At 38.2% G+C, this 20,985-nt stretch overlaps 1 protein-coding gene across 1 annotated transcript in view; it reads left to right on the top strand.

Moving 5' to 3' along the window:
- Nucleotides 1-20,985, top strand: part of LOC114650417 (gamma-aminobutyric acid type A receptor subunit gamma3) — a 1,188,096-nt gene that overhangs the window by 837,794 nt on the left and 329,317 nt on the right. Inside the window, exon 8 of the mRNA XM_051927200.1 lies at nucleotides 14,739-14,756. Coding sequence (XP_051783160.1) covers nucleotides 14,739-14,756 — 18 coding nt within the window. The remainder of the gene's footprint in view (nucleotides 1-14,738; nucleotides 14,757-20,985) is intronic.

Below are 20,985 nucleotides of genomic sequence, written 5' to 3'. Positions count from 1 at the left end.
CTTCTGTGTGAGAAAGCAGCTCACTTTCTTGCATTTTGATATCTGAAATGTTGATGCTTGGCTGCACTAATAGATCATCCTAGTTTACTTCTTTGTGTGTATAACAGAAATCTGCTTATTAGGTGATTCTATGCTATGGAGTTACCTAGTTATCTGCTTAGTTGATTCTCATGCAAAATATTTAACTTTTATCGGTGAAATGAATGATAATATCTCATTTTAGACATTTCTTGTTTGCTTTATGAGTTACGTAAGATTATTTGTTACCAATCGATTCTTTAAAAATGTTATAATTGTGGTCTAGGTGACAAAATTAAAATGCAGATTCTCTCAATTTCCCATTTTTCAGATTGAAATGCCTTGACATCAACATTGGGTCCTTTTTTGAACTGAATACTTTCATGCAGAACATTGTGTTCTTATACTGTTAATCCTCTAAACAGAGGCGTGACCGGGGGGGCTGGGGTGGGCACTGCCCCCCCAGAGACAAGCCGTGCCCACCCTGCAAAAATGCTCTGTCTGTCCAATGAAAACTCTGGAGAAGAATAACATCTGATTTTCAAAACTGAGTTGCTTTCCAATCAGCCCGTTTGAATTTGCTCACAGTTCACTTCGCCGCACATTTTGCAGCACGTTTTGAACCTGTTGACTGTATTCTTTAATTAAAACAGCGTATATATGTTCCATTCTTCTTTTATTTTCTGGTTGGTAACACCAAAGGCTATGCATAGGTGGCTTATTAAAAAGCAGACATCCTCCGCAAGCTGCTGGCTCCACGGTTGACCCCAACACCGCTGCTAGCACAGCGCACCCACATCGGGAACTGAAACTCCAAAAGGTCTAGATAAGCCTACATAATCCTCCAGCTCTGCATCCGTATCAGGTACTCCAAACCTCAGCCTTCAACAAAATATACAGTCCGGTCTGCCTGACTTAAATATGGATAGCCTATCCCAGCCCATTTTAATTAATTATCCCAAGCGCGCATTCAGAAAGACACTCAGATGTTTTAGTGCAAGCTGGTATCAGTCTCGACCATGGCTTGAATATTCTGTTGTCCGTGATGCCAGCTTTTGCTTTGCCTGCCGCAAATTTAGTGTTTCCAATTCGGACCGCAAGGACATATTTACCAAACACGGCTACACTAATTGGAAAAAAGTTCTAGAAAAAGACGGTGGCGGCTTCCACAAACACGCGTCTAGTATCCCGCACGTCATCATTGGTGTGTCTTCAACTGCATGCGAAAGCTCTTTCTCTACTTTGAACCGCATTCTCACTCCACTCTGCCGAACAATGCTGCATTCAAGGAAGATAAATTTAGTCATTCTGGCATATGAGAAAAACATCACAGAAAATCTAGACATGAATGAATTTATTTCAGAATTTGCCAAGAGTAACTGCAGACTGGTCCTGTAGAAAATATCCAGGTTAAACGCTGGAAACTGGTGTCCTATAGCCTCCCATGACTACAATAAGCCATGTTTCTGTTCTTGTTCTCATATGTTGTATACATTTGACTTTATTGATATTTACCTTGTAGATGTAGTTCTATATTTGTTCACAAAAAATAATAATACAAGTTCCATTGCCTCTGTTAATTTTATTGAACAATAGGTTATGATTTATGCCACAATTTTTGCTTTTATATGTTATATAAAACTATGTTGTTATTATTATTTGACCCCCCTATGAAAATGGGGATGGATGGATGGATATTTTTTTCACCCCCAGACAAGCCAAATGCCCACCCACACATGATGTTCTGATCACACCTCTGCTTCTAAATATACAAACAATTCAAAATTACTTTTTGTTTCTCATACATCCATCCATCCATTTTCCAACCCGCTGAATCCGAACACAGGGTCACGGGGGTCTGCTGGAGCCAATCCCAGCCAACACAGGGCACAAGGCAGGGAACCAATCCCGGGCAGGGTGCCAACCCACCGCAGGTTTCTCATACATCAAATGCTTATTCTATGCACTGTCTAAAACTGGCATAGTTGGTTATTCTTCTTGAACACGTCCCAGTCAAACACTGTTTATAAACAGTATTGGAAGTTAGAAGACTGCTCTTTTCCTATTCCATAAATCTGATTTACGTGCTCTCTTATTTTTAATAATTTATTTAGTTTATGTGCTGCCTTCATATAGTCTCCATAAGCTTTGGGATAAAGCATATGGGATATCAGAGATTTAATAAATATTTTAGGAATAAAAACTATATAAATAAATAACTTCAGTGAAGTAAAAAAATAATTTGAAACATTTTGGGACAGAATTCAAGGCAGCTTAAAGAGCAGATTGGTTGCTCTCAAATAAACACAGTTTTTATTTGGTGATTAGAACAGGACAAGCGATTGAACAAGCACTTTAATAAAAAGTATCAGAATTGTTTTACATGTTAAGAGTTTTTATTTTAGGGTTTACTGACTTCAAAATTGCTGTGATGAGAATTTTTGCAGAGCAACAGGTTGAAGGTGTTACTAATTAATAACTCAATTGCGTAAGAGGATTTATACAATTAGCCAATATACTTTACAGTAAAATGATGACCTATGTATCTGTCATTGGTATTATGGGTATATTCTAGAATGACACTATAAAATCAGATATCTAGTGCCAGAGAGCCATTGTGTTTTACGCAGTGTGGTTAGGTGGGAATAAAGATCGGGTCCAAAAAATGTTAGGACCGCTACTGGGTTGTCCCATTTAATTCAAAGATAAAGACTGAAAGCAAAAATTTTGCACGATACCATCAAATAATGAAACACAGGTTATAGCTTTCTTTTAACTTGTAATTTCTGCTAGGTTGAGCAGGTCTGGCTTGGAGGTGCTTCGTCTTTTGGTCTGGCTCGTAACAAAGTGAGAAACCTCCTTTTGGGGATATCCAGTTTTATAGGACTCATCCAGAATGGGCATAGTCAGTTGCCCTCACTGAGCATCTTCTTGGAGCTAAGGAGGAAGAAGGAGATGATAATGTTAGTGACAGTATTCCCTCACCTCATTGAGTGGTACTTCATACCTCTGATAAGCCCAGAAGTTGATCCATGACAACAAAAAAATTAAACAAACTTATATTGTTAAAATGATGCCTACATCTCCAAAAAAACATTGTTGATTATTTATTCCTTTAAAGCTAGGCCAATTCAATCTTGAGGTTGAAAAATTTTAGATGATCATTGATAAATGGCACTTCTGCTGCATATGGGAATATAATTCTTATCCTGTTGCAAAATTCTTGCAACACATCATGAGCTCCATTAGTACCTGTAGGAATATTTCCTGTATTCCGAGATTCATCTGTTTATCACTCTCTTTTAAGGTGCTGAAATCTCCTTACAGTGTAACATGTTTTGCTTGCTTCTGTGTTCCTAGTAATTTATAACAACTGCTGAGGATATTTTACTTTTCTAATCATGGTCAAGGCAAAGTAGTGCACATACAATACAATACAATTTATTTTTGTATAGCCCAAAATCACATAAGAAGTGCCGCAATGGGCTATAACAGGCCCTGCCTCTTGACAGTCCCACAGCCTTGACTCTATAAGAAGACAAGGAAAAAGTCCCAAGAAAAACCCTAGTAGGAAAAAAAAATGGAAGAAACCTTGGGAAAGGCAGTTTAAAGAGACACCTCTTTCCAGGTAGGTTGGGCGTACAGTGGGTGTCAAAAAGAAGGGGGTCAATTCAATACAATACACAGAACAAAACACAAGTAATCCTCAATATAGTATGAAAATAAAAATATTACAAGTATGGAGCATAATTTAACAGTAGATGATATCACATAATATGATTTGGATTTGTTTAGGGTCCTGGAGAGCTCAGCCATCAAGCTACCTCCCCCAATTGGCCATTCCACAGCTGAGACAGCCATTCCGATTATTTCTGCGATCCTCCATCAGGGATGACTTTACCTTAGGCAGGCAAAACAACTTGGCAGGTGTGTGGTTAAAAGGTTCAGACCAAGAGCGGATAATACTACAATTAGGCCAAACTCAGTTTTATCATTTCAATTTTTTATTGTTGCAAATTTTTATGTGACAAGTCTTAAAATTGTTGATCATTTTCCACATCTTGGCAACTAACCATCAAAGAATATGTTCAGCACAATATAAGCTATGTAGGCTCCTCTTTCGAAAAACTATGATACCAAGTATTTGACAACCATGACTTTAAAGAAACTAAGTTTTTTGGTTTATCACTCTTTCGATAGACAGGAAGACTTGGATTACCTTCAGTTATCATCTGAAAATCCTCAACTGATTACATCAGCACCACTTCTTCAATATTCTCATGAAGAATAATCCATTCTAGATTTTTCACAGAGACAAAGACAACCAGCACCAAGGCCAAGATTTTTTGTATCCAATTCCGTTGGTTGGGCCATTGCATCAGAATGCCCAACATTCATTTACTCAGAAAAATCTATTACTCATTGCAGAGAACCCAGAGAGGTGAAGGGAAGTTCTTCAAAGACACCTTCAAGACCTACCTTACAAAAGGCCAAATCTATACCACCAGTTTACAAACAGAAAATCTCTATAATCCATCATCATTCGTCAAGTGAAAGTTCATTTAAAACTGACCATCTCTGTAATGAGACAAAAGAAAGGACAACATTGAAAGTACAGAGAGAGAAGAAAATTAAGATTTGCAGCAGCTGTTCCCAAACTGAACCTTCTACCCTCATTCTCATATGACTTGTGGCTTAAGGATTGGACACGTCCACCAGCTAAGGTTAAACAAGTAACTGAGACAGGCATCACTGTCATTTCAATGAACTGCTGATGATGAAATTATGGAAGTAAACTGGCATGCCAACAGGAAGCGCATGTTAAAACTGGGTAGAAATATACATTTCATGTAGAAATCACCCTACTCTAACACTGAGTTGTGCCCTAAGTGGTGTAATGAAGCACTTGCTACACAAACATGACTCTTGGTTAATGTGTTTCTACTGTTAATGCACTACTGTCATGTAAACTGCAGGTCACTCAGCCCGGATAGCCTCTTGCCACATCTGATATCTTGAGTTCATCTTCCATTTGCATTTAAAATTAACCAAGGTTTTTATTGCAAGTTTTGGGGATCCATTAGCAATGTCTGGCTGTGGTAGTCAAACCCTAGATGTTGGATTCATGAGACAGTACTTATAACCACTGCATGTTAATATAAAAAAATTGAAAAAAAAAAAAAAATTTTTTGGTCTGACACAAAAAAAAACAAGACTAACCCTATAGCTCAGGAATTAAGGGGAAGGGGAGAAACAAAGAGATGGTTAAAGAACATGCTCTAAATTGTCACAGTGAGAAATGTTTTCTTATTCTCATTTGGAAAACATCGGAGTGCATCAAGTTTCATGTGAAACTGAAGAAATCTGTGACGGAAACTTTTCAGTTATTGACGGAGGCTTATGGTGAAGAGTGCAGGTGTCATGCATGCATTTTTGAATGACACAAGTCGTTACTCAAAAGGAACTTCTTTTTTGTCAGAAGATCTGAAAGCAAAAATGAAGGAGATCCTCAGCAGCCTTTCAGGAAATGATATGTGGAATTGCTTTGAACGTTGGTAGCATCGTATGCAGCTGTGTGTCAATTCAGAAGGAAACAATTTTCAAGGTGATTGTAGTTACATTTCTTAATTTATTAAATAAAAAGAGTTACAGGCACAGTCTTTTTTTGTGTGTCCACCCTCATATACTGTATAATAAAAATACTGTACTGTTCTTAAAGCGTTATAAACCTGTTTTATTTTAAATAATTTCAAACATGAAAATTAAGGAAATCCATCCATCCATTTTCCAACCCGCTGAATCCGAACACAGGGTCACGGGGGTCTGCTGGAGCCAATCCCAGCAAACACAGGGCACAAGGCAGGGACCAATCCCGGGCAGGGTGCCAACCCACCGCAGGACACACACAAACACACCCACACACCATGCATACACTAGGGCCAATTTAGAATCACCAATCCACCTAACCAGCATGTCTTTGGACTCTGGCAGGAAACCGGAGCGCCCGGAGGAAACCCATGCAGACACGGGGAGAACATGCAAACTCCACGCAGGGAGGACCTGGGAAGCGAATCCGGGTCCCCAGGTCTCCCAACTGCGAGGCAGCAGCGCTACCCACTGCGCCACCGTGCCGCCCAAATTAAGGAAATATAAATTACAATAACACAATATAAGAAGAAATTTGCAGTTGTGAAAAGAATTTGGAAAAACAAAAACACCAGGGGCCTTATACATAACGCCGTGTGCAGAATTCACACTAAAACATGATGTACAGACAAAAGCGGAAATGTTGTACGCACAAAAAAATCCAGATGCACAAATCTGTGCGTTCTCCAACTTCCACGTTCTTCTGCTACCTAAATCCCGGTCGGCGTGAGAAGTAATGCACGTGCACGCGCCTGCTGCCACTCCCCAAACTCCTCCAGAATTACGCCTCTTTGAATATGCAAATCAATATAAATAGCCCTTAAGTTCAGCGTTCTATAAAAAGACAATGGCAAAAGCACGGGGGTAAATAGAAGAATTTCAGCAAGTACCAAGCGGAGGCAAGGAAAAACGTACTATTTGTTGGTTTAAACAGTCGTATAAACAACAAAAGGAAGTTGATCGAGTGACACAGAGTGTCGGAGAAACTTGAAAGCTCAAGTTCACAAAGTTGCACAGTGCCCAAAATAAAAAAGAAGTTGGAATTTAAGCATGTAATAAACATGGGAACACGTTGGCACAGTGATAATGATGAGCTGTCTACTCGTCCAGAGATTGCTCCTGCCTCACGCAAGATGCTTGCTACGCCGTGTGTGGCCTTCGACAAAAGAATTTACTGCAGCAGTATTGTCTCTTTCAAACGTACTAACCTCCAATTCCTGTCCTTCCTTTTCTTTCTCCAAGTAACCAATCGCTACACATTCACCTCTGTAATAGATGTCAAGCCATCTGTAAGCTTAGAACGCTGATTCTTCAAAACTTTTAAGGAACATTGAAATATCTTCATAGTACATGTTTAATTATTCTGTCCATCTATCCTTGCAGTGTCGCGCCAGCCCCAGCAAGAATACAGCACGAGGCAGGAAGAATCCCTGAATGGGCGCCAGCTTGTCGCTAGCGCTGCGACACTGTGTCCTCATATGTTTACTTATTAACAATATAGATTACTAGCAAAATACCGGCGCTTCGCAGCGGAGACGTAGTGTGTTAAAGAGGTTATGTAAACATATATATACATATACATATATACATATATATACATATCTACATATACACATATCTACATATACATATATATATATATATATATATATATATATGGATATACATATACACATATATATATACATATATATATATATATATATACACAGATCAACATATATATACACATACATATACACACATACATACACACACACATATACATATATACATATACACATACATACATACACATACATATATATATACACACATACATACATACATACACACACACACACATATATATATATATATATATATATATATATACACACATACAGACACATATATATATACATATACATATTTACATATCTACATATATATATATACATATCTACATATATATACACATATATATATACATATCTACATATATATATATATATATATATATAGACATACATATATACATACATACATTCACATATATAAATATATATACATATCTACATATATATATAAATATATAAATATATATAGCCAAATCCCAGCGCTTCGCAGTGGCGAAGTACTGCTTTTAAATTTTTATTAAGAAGAAAAGACAAATATACCAAAAATATACCAATAACAATTTGTTAAGGATCTGTTTTTTTGTGAAGCTGCCTTTATACAGCCTCTCCGCTGTTTTATAAATGAACGCCATATAAGGCCGTCCTTTCTCCTTGCTTAGCGGTTCTGTATTGTTTTATTGTTCGTTTATTACGATTGATATAGTTTTGAGTAGCTATTTGAGACTCACTTTTCTGTTCAGGTACCCATTTCCTTTATGTAGTCCGCGGATTCTCCGATATTTTTTGTTCGTTTATTACGATTATAGTTATTTATTGATTCCCTTCTTTAGCTGACTGCCTGCTCATATAAGGCGCATAAACGAATGCCATATAAGGTCATCCTTTTTCCTTGCTTCGCCGAGGAAGCAGCCTTTTTATTTAATCCACGGGTTCTCCGCTGTTTTATTGTTCGTTTATTACGATTGTTATAGTTCACTTTGTATACCACGTTGTTAGTTCAGCACTCCGGTTGTAATATGACCAAGCCGTGCAAGCTTACTGTTGAGAATGCAACGTATAGTTGTACAGGAGAAAAGCAATCTTGCCTCAAATCAATGGCAACCTTTTGTAGGTCTATGAACTTAATTTAAACTTTAGGTTTACACGGTGCTTTGTTTCCGAAGTACCTGCACTCATGAATATGTCTGTATGCGTCAGTCGCTTCATATTCTTTTCCTACATTATCAATTGTGTAATGTGTTTTTTGAACAGGTTTGATTCATCGAAGTGATCACTCGTGCTGCGTTCAGTCAGTTCACGTGAGTTGCTCTCTTGTGTGATGTTGCGATGTCCACAGCTTTATTTAATGTTAGCTAAGACCCGGCACTTAAAAGTTTCTCGCTACAGCAATTTTAACTCCGTTACAAAGTGATCCAAAGTCTCGTTTATACCTCGTGTCTTCTCATTAAACTTGTATGTCGCGAATATGGTATTGCAAACGGCAGCGGGAGCGTTTCTATAAACTTAATTTAAACTTACGGTTTACACCGTGCTTTGTTTCCGCAGTAGCTGCACTTATGAATATGCTTGTATGCGTCACTCGCTCGCTTCTCATTGTTTCGCTGCCTTCTCAATTGTGTAATGAATGTTTTCTTCAGTGCTCTTTGGGGCTCATGTCCACGGCTTTATTTAATGTTAGCTAAGACCTGGCACTTAAAAGTTTCTCGCTACAGCAATTTTAACTCCGTTACAAAGTGATCCAAAGTCTCGTTTATACCTTGTGTCTTCTCATTAAACTTGTATGTTGCGAATATGGTATTGCAAACGGCAGCGGGAGCGTTTCTATAAACTTAATTTAAACTTACGGTTTACACTGTGCTTTGTTTCCGCAGTAGCTGCACTTATGAATATGCTTGTATGCATCACTCGCTCGCTTCTTATTGTTTTGCTGCCTTCTCAATTGTGTAATGAATGTTTTCTTCAGCGCTCTTTGGGGCTCTTCCTTGTTTTCTACGTACTGCGTTCACAGTCAGTTCACGTGATTACGTGGGAGGCGTGATGACGCAATATGCAACTCTGCCTCCCACGGCCATCAAGCTGCAGTCTATTACAGTATATGGACAAAAAAGAGGTTCCAGTTATGACCATTACGCGTAGAATTTCGAACTGAAACCTGCCTAACGTTTGTAAGTAAGCTGTAAGGAATGAGCCTGCCAAATTTCAGCCTTCCACCTACACGGGAAGTTGGAGAATTAGTGATGAGTGAGTCAGTGAGTGAGTGAGTGAGTGAGTTAGTGAGTGAGTGAGTGAGGGCTTTGCCTTTTATTAGTATAGATTTAAATGATGTTAACATTTTATCTGTATAATGTAATAAACATATTTTGCTGCATTTCATTTTAAAAATGATATCATCATCATATGTAAATACGTGCTTTATAAAGTGGCCCAGGTTGTGCAATATTATAACTGTATCGCAAGTTTACAGTGAGGTAATTGTACTTATAAATACAAACAGTTCTACAATGAGCACTTGATGGACTGATTGATTGCGTTTATAGTTCTTGGATGAAACTGTTTCTGAGCCACGAGATCAGTACAGGAAAAGCTCTAAAGCGTTTGCTGTATGAGAGCAGTTCAAATAGACAGCATGGCTGAGGCAGCGTGTGCTTGATGCTGTATACTGATAATTCTCTTTCCAATCAGCTGCTGTAGAGCAGATACAGTGATATAAATACTCCAAGTGATACAGTGAGAGTAATATGGAAAAAGATGATCCACTGTGACAACCCCTAACAGGAGCAGCTGAAAGAAGAAGAAGGTGCAGTGAGAGTAACAACGCTAAAGCAGCTATGGTATTTGGAATAGTTTTGCTATTCCGTGGACTATTATATTGTTACAGGTTAATTACAATCAGATGCCTTAAACTGATAAACAATATGCGGTTAATTTCAGTGTATATGTAAAAAGCTGTGTCAGGGATGTGGATCTAAAAAGAAAGCGAAACCACACAGGAACAGTAGCACTGCTTTAACGCTGGATGGCACCAGTTTGCAAAACTGAGTGGAGAACTTGTGTACGCCAAGCATTTAGGTAGCGTGGAAATGTGCGTGGCTTTACGGCAAGTTTAGGTTTATACATCCCGATTTGAGCGTGGAAAAGGGAGTACGCAACATTTTTGTGCGTACGCAACCATTTATACATGAGGCCCCAGATGACATACAGTACTTATGGCTCCCACGGTCATAGGTATTAAGTCAGACTTTGGTTAACCTTAACCAACAGGCCACCTTGCACCACCATGGTCATTTAATAGTACAGTACATAACACTGTTATTTATAATTGTGGCAGAATCATTTGACAGTCTCATGTTGAATTGATATCATACTTTACTGGGCAGGAAGAGTTGCTTGGCAGAGATGACACAATAAAAAAAGTAAAATGGTTAGTAATAACCAGTCTTGATGAATACCACTATTAGATAGATAGCAAATAGACATTTATGCAGCCTTCAGATATAATCAGAATAAGATGTGCAAAAGTCAGCTTCCCCCAAAATTGGAAACCCCCTGTTGGTGATAGTACTTGTGCATAATTTACCATTATGGAAAAGAGCAGCAGACAGTAAACATGTCTTTTAAGGGAGATACATGCATACTGACTGCTTGGTTTATGCTTTACACATTTGTCACATTTGCCTGTGGTCTCTGCCAGGGGGCACCCCGATGCCTGAGGAGCCCTGGCCCTCAGCACTTCCACTGAGCACATTGTGCTGGGGGGAAGAAGACCAGGGACACCCGGAGTGCTTCCAGGTACACAGCCGGCACTTCCGCCACACCAGGGAGTGCTGGCTGGCGCTCATTGGGAGGCACCTGGAGCACATCCAGGTGTGTATAAAAGGGGCCGCCTCCCTCCATTTGATGGCTGGAATCAGGAGGAAGAAAGACAGAGCTCGGGAGGAGAGGAGAGGAGTGGGGGCGGACCTAGGAAGGCATTGTGACAGGCCTGGACTTTGGGGGTGAAAGTGGGGTGTGTGCTGTGTTTCACTTGTAAATATTCCTGTAAATAAACGTGTTGTGGTGCTTTTAATGATGTCTACCTGTCTGTGTCCGGGCTGTTTCCCACAACACATACACAAAGCGATACTATCCAGACAAAGTCTTGAGTGGTGCCAATTGCCAGTCACTGGAATATTCTGCATAAGATTCTCTATATAGGGATTCACAATCAACAGTTCTAACAAACATGCAGGTGTCATCATAACACACATAAAACAACAACAACAACAACATTTATTTATATAGCACATTTTCATACAAAAAAGTAGCTTGAAGTGCTTTACATAATGAAGAAAAGAAAAATAAAAGACAAAGTAAGAAATTTAAATGAGACAACATTAGTTAACATACAATAAGAGTAAGGTCCAATGGCCAGTGAGGACAGAAAAAACAAAAAAAACTCTGGAGAAAAAAATAAAATCTTCAGGGGTTCCATGCCATGAGACCACCCAGTCCCCTCTGGGCATTCTACCTAATAAAAAATGAAATACGGTAATCCCTCCTCCATCGCGGGGGTTGCGTTCCAGAGCCACCCGCAAAATAAGAAAATCCGCAAAGTAGAAACCATATGTTTATGTGGTTATTTTTATATTGTCATGCTTGGGTCACAGATTTGCGCAGAAACACAGGAGGTTGTAGAGAGACAGGAACGTTATTCAAACACTGCAAACAAACATTTGTCTCTTGTTCAAAAGTTTAAACTGTGCTCCATGACAAGACAGAGATGACAGTTCTGTCTCACAATTAAAAGAATGCAAACATATCTTCCTCTTCAAAGGAGTGCGTGTCAGGAGCACAGAATGTCACATAGATAGAAAAAACAATCTCTAGCAAACAAATCAATAGGGCTGTTTGGCTTTTAAGTATGCAAAGCACCGCGGCACAAAGCTGTTGAAGGCGGCAGCTCACACCCCCTCCGTCAGGAGCAGGGAGAGAGAGAGAGAGAGAGAGAGAGAGAGAGACAGAGTTTGTTTTTCAGTCAAAAATCAATACGTGCCCTTCGAGCTTTTAAGTATGCGAAGCACTGTGCAGCATGTCGTTTCAGGAAGCAGCTGCACAAAAGATAGCAACGTGAAGATAATCTTTCAGCATTTTTAGACGAGCATCCGTATCATCTAAGTGTGCGAACAGCCCCCCTGCTCAATCCCCCTACGTCAGGATCACAGATAGTCAGCGCAAGAGAGAGAGAAAAGTAAGCAATCTAGCTTCTCAGCCATCTGCCAATAGCATCCCTTGTATGAAATCAACTGGGCAAACCAACTGAGGAAGCATGTAGCAGAAATTAAAAGACCCATTGTCCGCAGAAATCCGCGAACCAGCAAAAAATCCACGATATATATTTAAATATGCTTACATATAAAATCCGCGATGGAGTGAAGCCGCGAAAGGCGAAGCGCGATATAGCGAGGGATCACTGTAGTCCTCTTTGTATTTAAGGTTCTCACAGAAGGACTTGATGATGATGGTCATGCAGACTTCTGGCTTTTAATCCATCAATGTTGGTGCTTTGAGTAGATGGTGGTGACGCAAGCCGCCACCACAAAGAAACCAGAAAAAGAAACAGAAGAGAGAGTAGGGGTTAGTGCGGATTTTAGAGCCACCATGAATAGTTATTATAATGAATTGGATATACAGAGTATCAGGATTAAGTTAAAGTGAAGTTATGAGAAAGCCATGTTAAAATAATGTGTTTTTAGCAGTTTTTTAAAATGCTCCACTGTATTAGCCTGGCAAATTCCTATTGGTAGGCTATTCCAGATCTTAGGTACATAACAGCAGAAGGCCGCCTCACCACTTCTTTTAAGTTTTGCTCTTAGAATTCTAAGGAGACACTCATTTGAGGATCTAAGGTTACGATTTGGAATATAAGATGTCAGACATTCCGATATATAAAATGGGACAAGATTATTTAAGGCTTTATAAACCATAAGCAGAATTTTAAAGTCAATCCTGAATGACACAGGTAACCAGTGTAGTGACATCAAAACTGGAGAAATGTGCTTGGATTTTCTTTTCCTAGTTAGGATTCTAGCAGCTGCATTCTGCACTAGTTGCAAACGATTTATGTCTTTTTTGAATAGTCCTGAGAGGAGTGCGTTACAGTAATCTAGTCGACTGAAAACAAAAGCGTGAACTAATTTCTCAGCATCTTTCAATGATATAAGAGGTCTAACTTTTGTTATGTTTCTTAAGTGAAAAAATGCTGTCCTAGTGGTCTCATGAATATGTGATTTAAAATTCAGATTACAGTCAACGGTTACCTCTAAACTTTTTACCTCCGTCTTGACTTTTAATCCTAATGCATCCAGTTTGTTTCAAATAGCCTCACTGTATCCATTATTGCCAATCACTAAAATTTCAGTTTTCTCTTTATTTAGCTTTAGAAAGTTACTATTCATCCGTTCAGAAATACAAGTAAGACGTTGTGTTAACGAATCAAGAGAATCGGGATCATCAGGTGCCATTGATAAATACAGCTGTGTGTCATCAGCATAGCTGTGGTAGCTCACGTTGTGCCCTGAGATAATCTGACCTAATGGAAGCATGTAGATTGAGAAAAGCAGCGGACCCAGAATAGAGCCTAGTGGAACACCATATAGGATATCATGTGTCTTTGAGTTGTAAAAGTACAACTCATTTGGTTAAATGCTACATACTAACCATACAATGTATTTCTTTTATCACAGTTGTTGTAATTATTGAGGAGTCCACAGCCTTGATAAATCCTTTGAATATGAAAGTAGCAATTGAACTCACACCTGGTGCCCATTTATTTTGTCAATCCCTCTAGATAAAAGACAAAGTCTAGAAAATATAAAAGCAACATGGTACTTACAAATGTATAACAACACCAGATAGAATATAATAGAAAATCAAATAGGTAGCAAAGTCTGGATAAATAAAATCTTACAAAAAACTTACTGAAATTCAAAAGTGTCAAGGGGTGATATTGTTTTGGGCGATCTAAGATTTATTGATTAATGTTATTCATAGGTTGCGTTTTCTGACATCCCAATCACGTCTCTTAATCTCTGACATTCATGTTTTTTTTCTTCTTCTTCTGGTCCATCAGATGAACATTTTTTATGTTAAAATACAAACATAGTGTTTTGGGACATGTGACATTGCACACATTTGACTGGCTATTTCGTCCTGATATTGAATGACACTGTTCAAAGTGTTTGATTTTTTAAGTACCTCCGCACTACTTTCTTTCCCAGTCTGTAAACTAATTTGGTAATTCCTGTTCCTATGGCATCCATCTGTTCCCAGGATATAAATTAATTAAGGTAAGTTCTGTGGTATGTGCTTGCCTACTTTCCCCTCCACCATTATGTTGTAAACCAATTAACACAGACTATTACAACACAGGAAAAATGTACAAGAAAGAAGGTTGCAATACCTGTAATTAAAGTCCAGTAATTTCAGTTCATCTTGGTTCGTTTAAGCAAAATAATTAAAATTTATTATAAATAGTTTGCAGTTGAAAAATTAAAGATTTTCTAAACCAGAACAAATAAACAACTACAATTTCTGAGTTCTGTTAGCGTTTTTGATAAACAACAGGACTGATTTTTTCATTATTAAATACATTCAAAATCTGTTTTATACCAGATTGTAGTATAGGAATTATATTTTCCTAATTTAGAGAGCACGTCTAAAACTTTAGTAAAGAAGGCAACACAATCCTAATATCAATGAAACTTCAGCATTTTGAATATTTCTTTATTATATGGTTACACTACACATTGTCTCAGTTTGCCTTGCTCAGTTTATTTTTTCCTGTACAAAATTTGCTCAAGTGGAAATTGTATCTCATTATGTATACTTACTATAGATTTAAATCTATTATTTTTAGTAAATAAATCTTAACATTCTTTCATAATATTTCTTTCAGTTTAATGAAATCTTAAAAATTGTTTGATGGCCATTTTCTATAAAAAATCCTTGTGCATCCTCTTGTATAATAGGTATGCTGTTTCTTTCAGAATGTAGGAGTGTAATTATATAAAACTCCAAATGTCAATCAGAGTTTGTTGATGAGATAAAAATTGTAACAGGCATCTTCGCCATACAATTTGAAATAACTGAGGCAGAAACATAAACCTTTATTGAGTTCTTGTCACTTTGATCCATTAGATAGAAATTGAAGTGATACCTAGGGTTGTCCAAAAGTATATTAGTATCAGTATAAAGGCATTTGTAATTCAGTCTAATAGCAGTGTGTTTCAGATAGTTCTTTTAAAATCAACCACTTTAAAAACAATACTTTGCCATCATGTTTCTAATGAAGACTGTGTTGAAATAGACCCATATTACTATAAAAAAGATCTGTCAAGTTATATTATTTTAATTGTTTTTTTAAACATTACACAGTCATGTGAGAAAGTAAGTATATCCCAAGAAAGGTTTTTTTTTTTAAAACATATGTGGACAAAGTAAGAGTTTGTACTCAATTAAATAGTATCCTAGGATAAAGGTGATATAGTTGGAAAAAAATAAGAAAATTATTCAATGAAAAATGAACAGATATACTATTGCCATTTGGGGAGAATAGCTCAAATAGCTGGCATTATCCTCTTTTGAAGAAACAACTTCAGTTAAGTGTTTCTTATATCTGTCTAGCAGATTCTGATATCAGCTGGGGCTTATTTTTGCAGAATTCCTTCTATTGCAGAACATTTAGGGTTGCCTTACGTGTGTAGCCTGTTTCAGACCCCTAAGGGCATCTTAATGGGATTCAGATCTCAGTGTCATTCATCATCAGACAGTTCTTCTTCTTTCTTTTCAACCATTCTTTGGTGGATCTAATTGTATAGTATGTTCAGATAGATAGATAGATAGATAGATAGATAGATAGATAGATAGATAGATAGATAGATAGATAGATAGATAGATAGATAGATAGATAGATAGATAGATACTTTATTAATCCCAATGGGAAATTCACATTTCCCAGCAGCAGCATACTGATACAATAAATAATATTAAATTAAAGAATGATAATAATGCAGGTGAAAAAAAGACAATAACTCCACTGAAAATGGACCTTGCAACATGTCTTTGGCATGTTGCAAGGTCCATTTTCAGTGGAGTTTCATTCTTCTGACAGATGGTCTCACATTATTCTCAAGCACCTTCTGGTACGATGAAGAATTCATTGTGGATTCTATGAGGGTGAGCTGCCCAGGCCCTGATGCAGCCAAGCAGCCCCAACCACAACATTTCCACCACCATGCTTTACAGCTGGTATCAGGTTCTTCCTGACATATGGCTGTGTTTGGTTTTCACCAAACAGGTCTTCTTGTACTGTGACTAAATAATGGTATCTCTACCTTGTTTGTCTAGAGCACATTGTTCCAGAAGTCCTGGGGCCTCATGTATAAACGATGCGTATGCACAAAAATGTTGCATACTCCCATTTCCATGCTCAAACTGCGATGTATAAAACCTAAACTTGGCGTAAAGCCACACACATTTTCACACCGGGTAAATGCTTGGCGTATCCAAGTTCTCCTCTCAGTTTTGCAAACTAGCGGCACCCAGCGTCAAAGCAGTGCTTTTGTTCCAGTGTGGTTTCCCTTTCTTTTTCAGATCCACATCCCTGACACAGCTTTAATACATGGCTCAAATACAATGAAATTAACCGCACATTGTTTATTAGTTTAAGGCATCTGATTGTAATTAACCTGTAACAATATAATGGTCCATGGAATGGCCAAACTATTCCAAATACCATAGCTGCTTTAGCATTGTTACTCTCAATGCACCACTCAAACTATTTATCCCACTGTATCTGAGTGTGGAATCACAGCTCTACAGCAGCTGATCGGAAAGAGAATTATTGGTATACAGCATCAAGCACACACTGCCTCAGCCATGCGCTATTTGAACTGCTCTCATACAACAAATGCTTCAGAGCCTTTCCTGTACGGACCTCGCGGTTCAGAAACAGTTTCATCCCAAGAAGTATAAATGTACTCAATCAGTCCATCAAGTGCTCCTTGTAGAACTGCTTGCATTTATTAGTACAATTACCTCACTGTAAACTTGCGACAGTTATAATATTGCACAACCTGAGCCACTTTATAAAGCACGTATTTACATATGATGACAATATAATTTTTTAGATAACATTATAGAGATAAAACGTTAACATAAAGTAACATAAAGTAAACATGAGAGGACACAGTGTCACAGCGCTAGCGACGAGCTGGTGCCCATTCAGGAATTGTTACTTCCTCATGCTGTATTCTTGCTGGGGCTGGCGCAACAATGGAAGGATAGATGGATAGAATAATTAAACATGTACAGTAATCCCTCCTCGATCGCGGGGATTGCGTTCCAGAACCCTCCACTAAAGGTGAAAATCCGTGAAGTAGAAACCATATGTTTATATGGTTATTTTTATATTGTCATGCTTGGGTCACAGATTTGCACAGAAACACAGGAGGTTGTAGAGAGACAGGAACTTTACTCAAACACTGCAAACAAACATTTGTCTCTTTTTCAAAAGTTTAAACTGTGTTCCATGACAAGACAGAGATGACAGTTCCGTCTCACAATTAAAAGAATGCAAACATATCTTCCTCTTCAAAGGAGTGCGCGTCAGGAGCAGAGAATATCAGAGAGAGAGAGAGAAAAAAGCAAACATCCAAAAATCAATAGGGCTGTTTGGCTTTTAAGTATGCAAAGCACCGCCGGACAAAGCAGCTGCAAGGAAGGGAGCAATGTGAAGGTAGTCTTTCAGTATTTTTTAGAGGAGCGTCCGTATCCTCTAGGCCAGTGTGCGAACAGCCCCTCTGCTCACACCCACTCCGTCAGGAGCAGAGAATGTCAGAGAGAGTGAGAGAAACAGAGAAAAACTAACAATCAAAAATCAATACGTGCCGTTCGAGCTTTTAAGTATGCGAAGCACCGTGCGGGAAGCATGTTGCTTGACAAAGCAGCTGCATGGAAGGGAGCAATGTGAAGATAATCTTTCAGCATTTTTAGACGAGCGTCCGTATCGTCTAGGGGTGCGAACAGCCCCCCTACTCACACCCCCTCCGTCAGGAGCCGAGAATGTCAGAGCAAGAGAGAGAGAGAGAAAAGCAAACAATCAAAAATCAATACGTGCTGTTTGATCTTTTAAGTATCCAAAGCACCGTGCGGGAAGCATATCACTTCACAAAGCAGCCACATGTAAGCCCAGCAAGGAAGGGAGCAATGTGAAGGTAATCTTTCAGCATTTTTTGAGGAGCGGCCGTATCCTCTAGGGGTGCGAACAGCCCCCGTGCTCACAATATATTTGAGGAGTTTTATTTAATATGTAATACGCGCTTTGGTTGGGTAGCTTCTCAGCCATCTGCCAATAGTGTCCCTTGTATGAAATCAACTGGGCAAACCAACTGAGGAAGCATGTACCAGAAATTAAAAGACCCATTGTCCGCAGAAATCCGCGAACCAGCAAAAAATCTGTGATATATATTTAAATATGCTTACATATAAAATCCACGATAGAGTGAAGCCGCGAAAGTCGAAGCGCGATATAGCGAGGAATTACTGTACTATGAAGATATTTTAATGTTCCTTAAAAGTTTTGAAGAATCGGCATTCTAAGCTTACAGATGGCTTGACATCTATTACAGAGATAATAATAATTCATTATATTTATATAGCGCTTTTCTCAGTACTCAAAGCACTATCCACACAGGGAGGAACTGGGAAGCGAACCCACAATCTTCCACAGTCTCCTTACTGCAAAGCAGCAGCACTACCACTGCGCCACCTGTGTGGCGATTGGTTACTTGGAGAAAGAAAAGGAAGGACAGGAATTGGAGGTTAATACGTTTGAAAGAGACAGTACTGCTGCAATAAATTATTTCATTGAATGTCGCGCACAGCACAGCAAGCATCTTGCGGGAGGCAGGAACAATCTCTGGACAGGGTGCAAGCTCGTCACTATCACTGCGCCACTGTGTTCCCATGTTTAACAACATGCTTTAACTCCTATCATCATGAAAATGATATCAAGTATATATCTCAGTATTTTAATTATTCAGAGAGTTGTAATATCACGAATGGAATGGATTCTGTGTCCTGTTGGAGGAAGAGAAAGCCCGTTTAAGAAGCACATAGTGATTCACACACATAGAGCACGTAGAAGAACACATACAAAACAAAGCATTTAACATGCTACTTTAGTTATGATGGCATTTGAGAAACTAGTAAATCAAACGATTTAAAGATGAAGTTTATGATGTTCTACTTTAATGAAAAAATAAACTATGTGATTAATGTGGAAATTTCGAGACTGAAGTTGATATTTCGAGCTTTTTTCTCACTGTACCTCTATTTTTTTTTCTTTTCTCTGTACTCAAATAAGCTTTCATATGACACTCAGACAGTGGGCTACGACTCACCTTTTCATGCCGATTTTGATATCTGACAACTTATTTTTTATTTCGGGCATTGTGCGACTTTGTGAACTTGAGCTTTCGAGTTTCTCCGACACTCTATGTCACTCGCTACTACTGTTTAAACCAACAAATAGTACATTTTTCCTTGCCTCCACTTGGTATTCGCTGAAATTCTTCTATTTTCCCCCATGTTTTTCCCATTGCCTTTTCACTGAACGTTGAACTTAAGGGCTATTTATATTGATTTGCATATTCAAAGAGGCGTAATTCTGGGAGGAGTTGGGGTGGGGCAGCAGGCGCGCGTACTTGCGTTACTTTTCATGCTGACTGGGATTTATGGAGCGGAAGGACGTGGAAGTTGGCGTTCGCACAGATTTATGCATCTGGATAGTGGAATGGTTCATTTCTTACATTTTGGACAACTTTTAAAATACTTTTCCAGACCCATAGGCATCTACAACCCTTCTTTATGAAAAACTCAGAGTGATCTTTCAATCTAGACACAGTGATTTAAATTCTGAGGTAGTGGTAAATGTGGTGGGCTTCATAAACTACTTTGCTTCTTGTTCACTGATGAGAATTTCAGGGTGTTGTGGCTGTCATGACTGAGTTTACTGTGGCCTCAGAAGTCACCCATTAAATTAATATTTGCCCTCAGTTAAGATTGCAAAGCAAAAGGAATGTTGTAAAACATTGACATTATAACATATGCGGGCATAGAGTGCTACAAACATAATAATTCTAAGGTTATTTAATATTCAATAAATGTTTACATTTGTATCATAAGATGCATGTCATTTAAATATTCAGATGTGCTTTTCTTTCAACAGCACGCATAAGTAATATTTTCAAATACTGTAATAACAACAGGTTTAACATATTACTTGAGTATAAGTAATTGTAAATGCACTATTAATAATGTCAATAATAACATGTTAATCCAACCAGTACTATTATTATTTGCAAATGTAGCTTTAGGACTATTATTATTATTATCATTATTTATACAAAACATGCATGCCATAGATGCCTGTAGTCCACAATTCTTGCTCAATGTATGGAACGAGCAAGGAAAGACAGGTGCCAGCTGACATCACACATAATGTTATTATTATAATTTAAAAGGCAATACATATATGTTTTTTTCATAATTTTTCCCAAGTTCAGTCCTGGGGAGCCCTTTTGCTGCATGTTTTTGATCCTATCCAGGTTATGCTTTGAATTGGACCATTATTTTCTAGTTTCTATGTTTTGGTGGCAGTGTT

The sequence above is a fragment of the Erpetoichthys calabaricus genome, chromosome 4, assembly GCF_900747795.2.
Source record: "Erpetoichthys calabaricus chromosome 4, fErpCal1.3, whole genome shotgun sequence".
In the NCBI taxonomy this organism is placed as follows: Eukaryota; Metazoa; Chordata; class Cladistia; order Polypteriformes; family Polypteridae; genus Erpetoichthys; species Erpetoichthys calabaricus.
The sequence above is the reverse complement of the archived record's forward strand: the minus strand, read 5'-3'. Positions and strand labels throughout refer to the sequence as shown.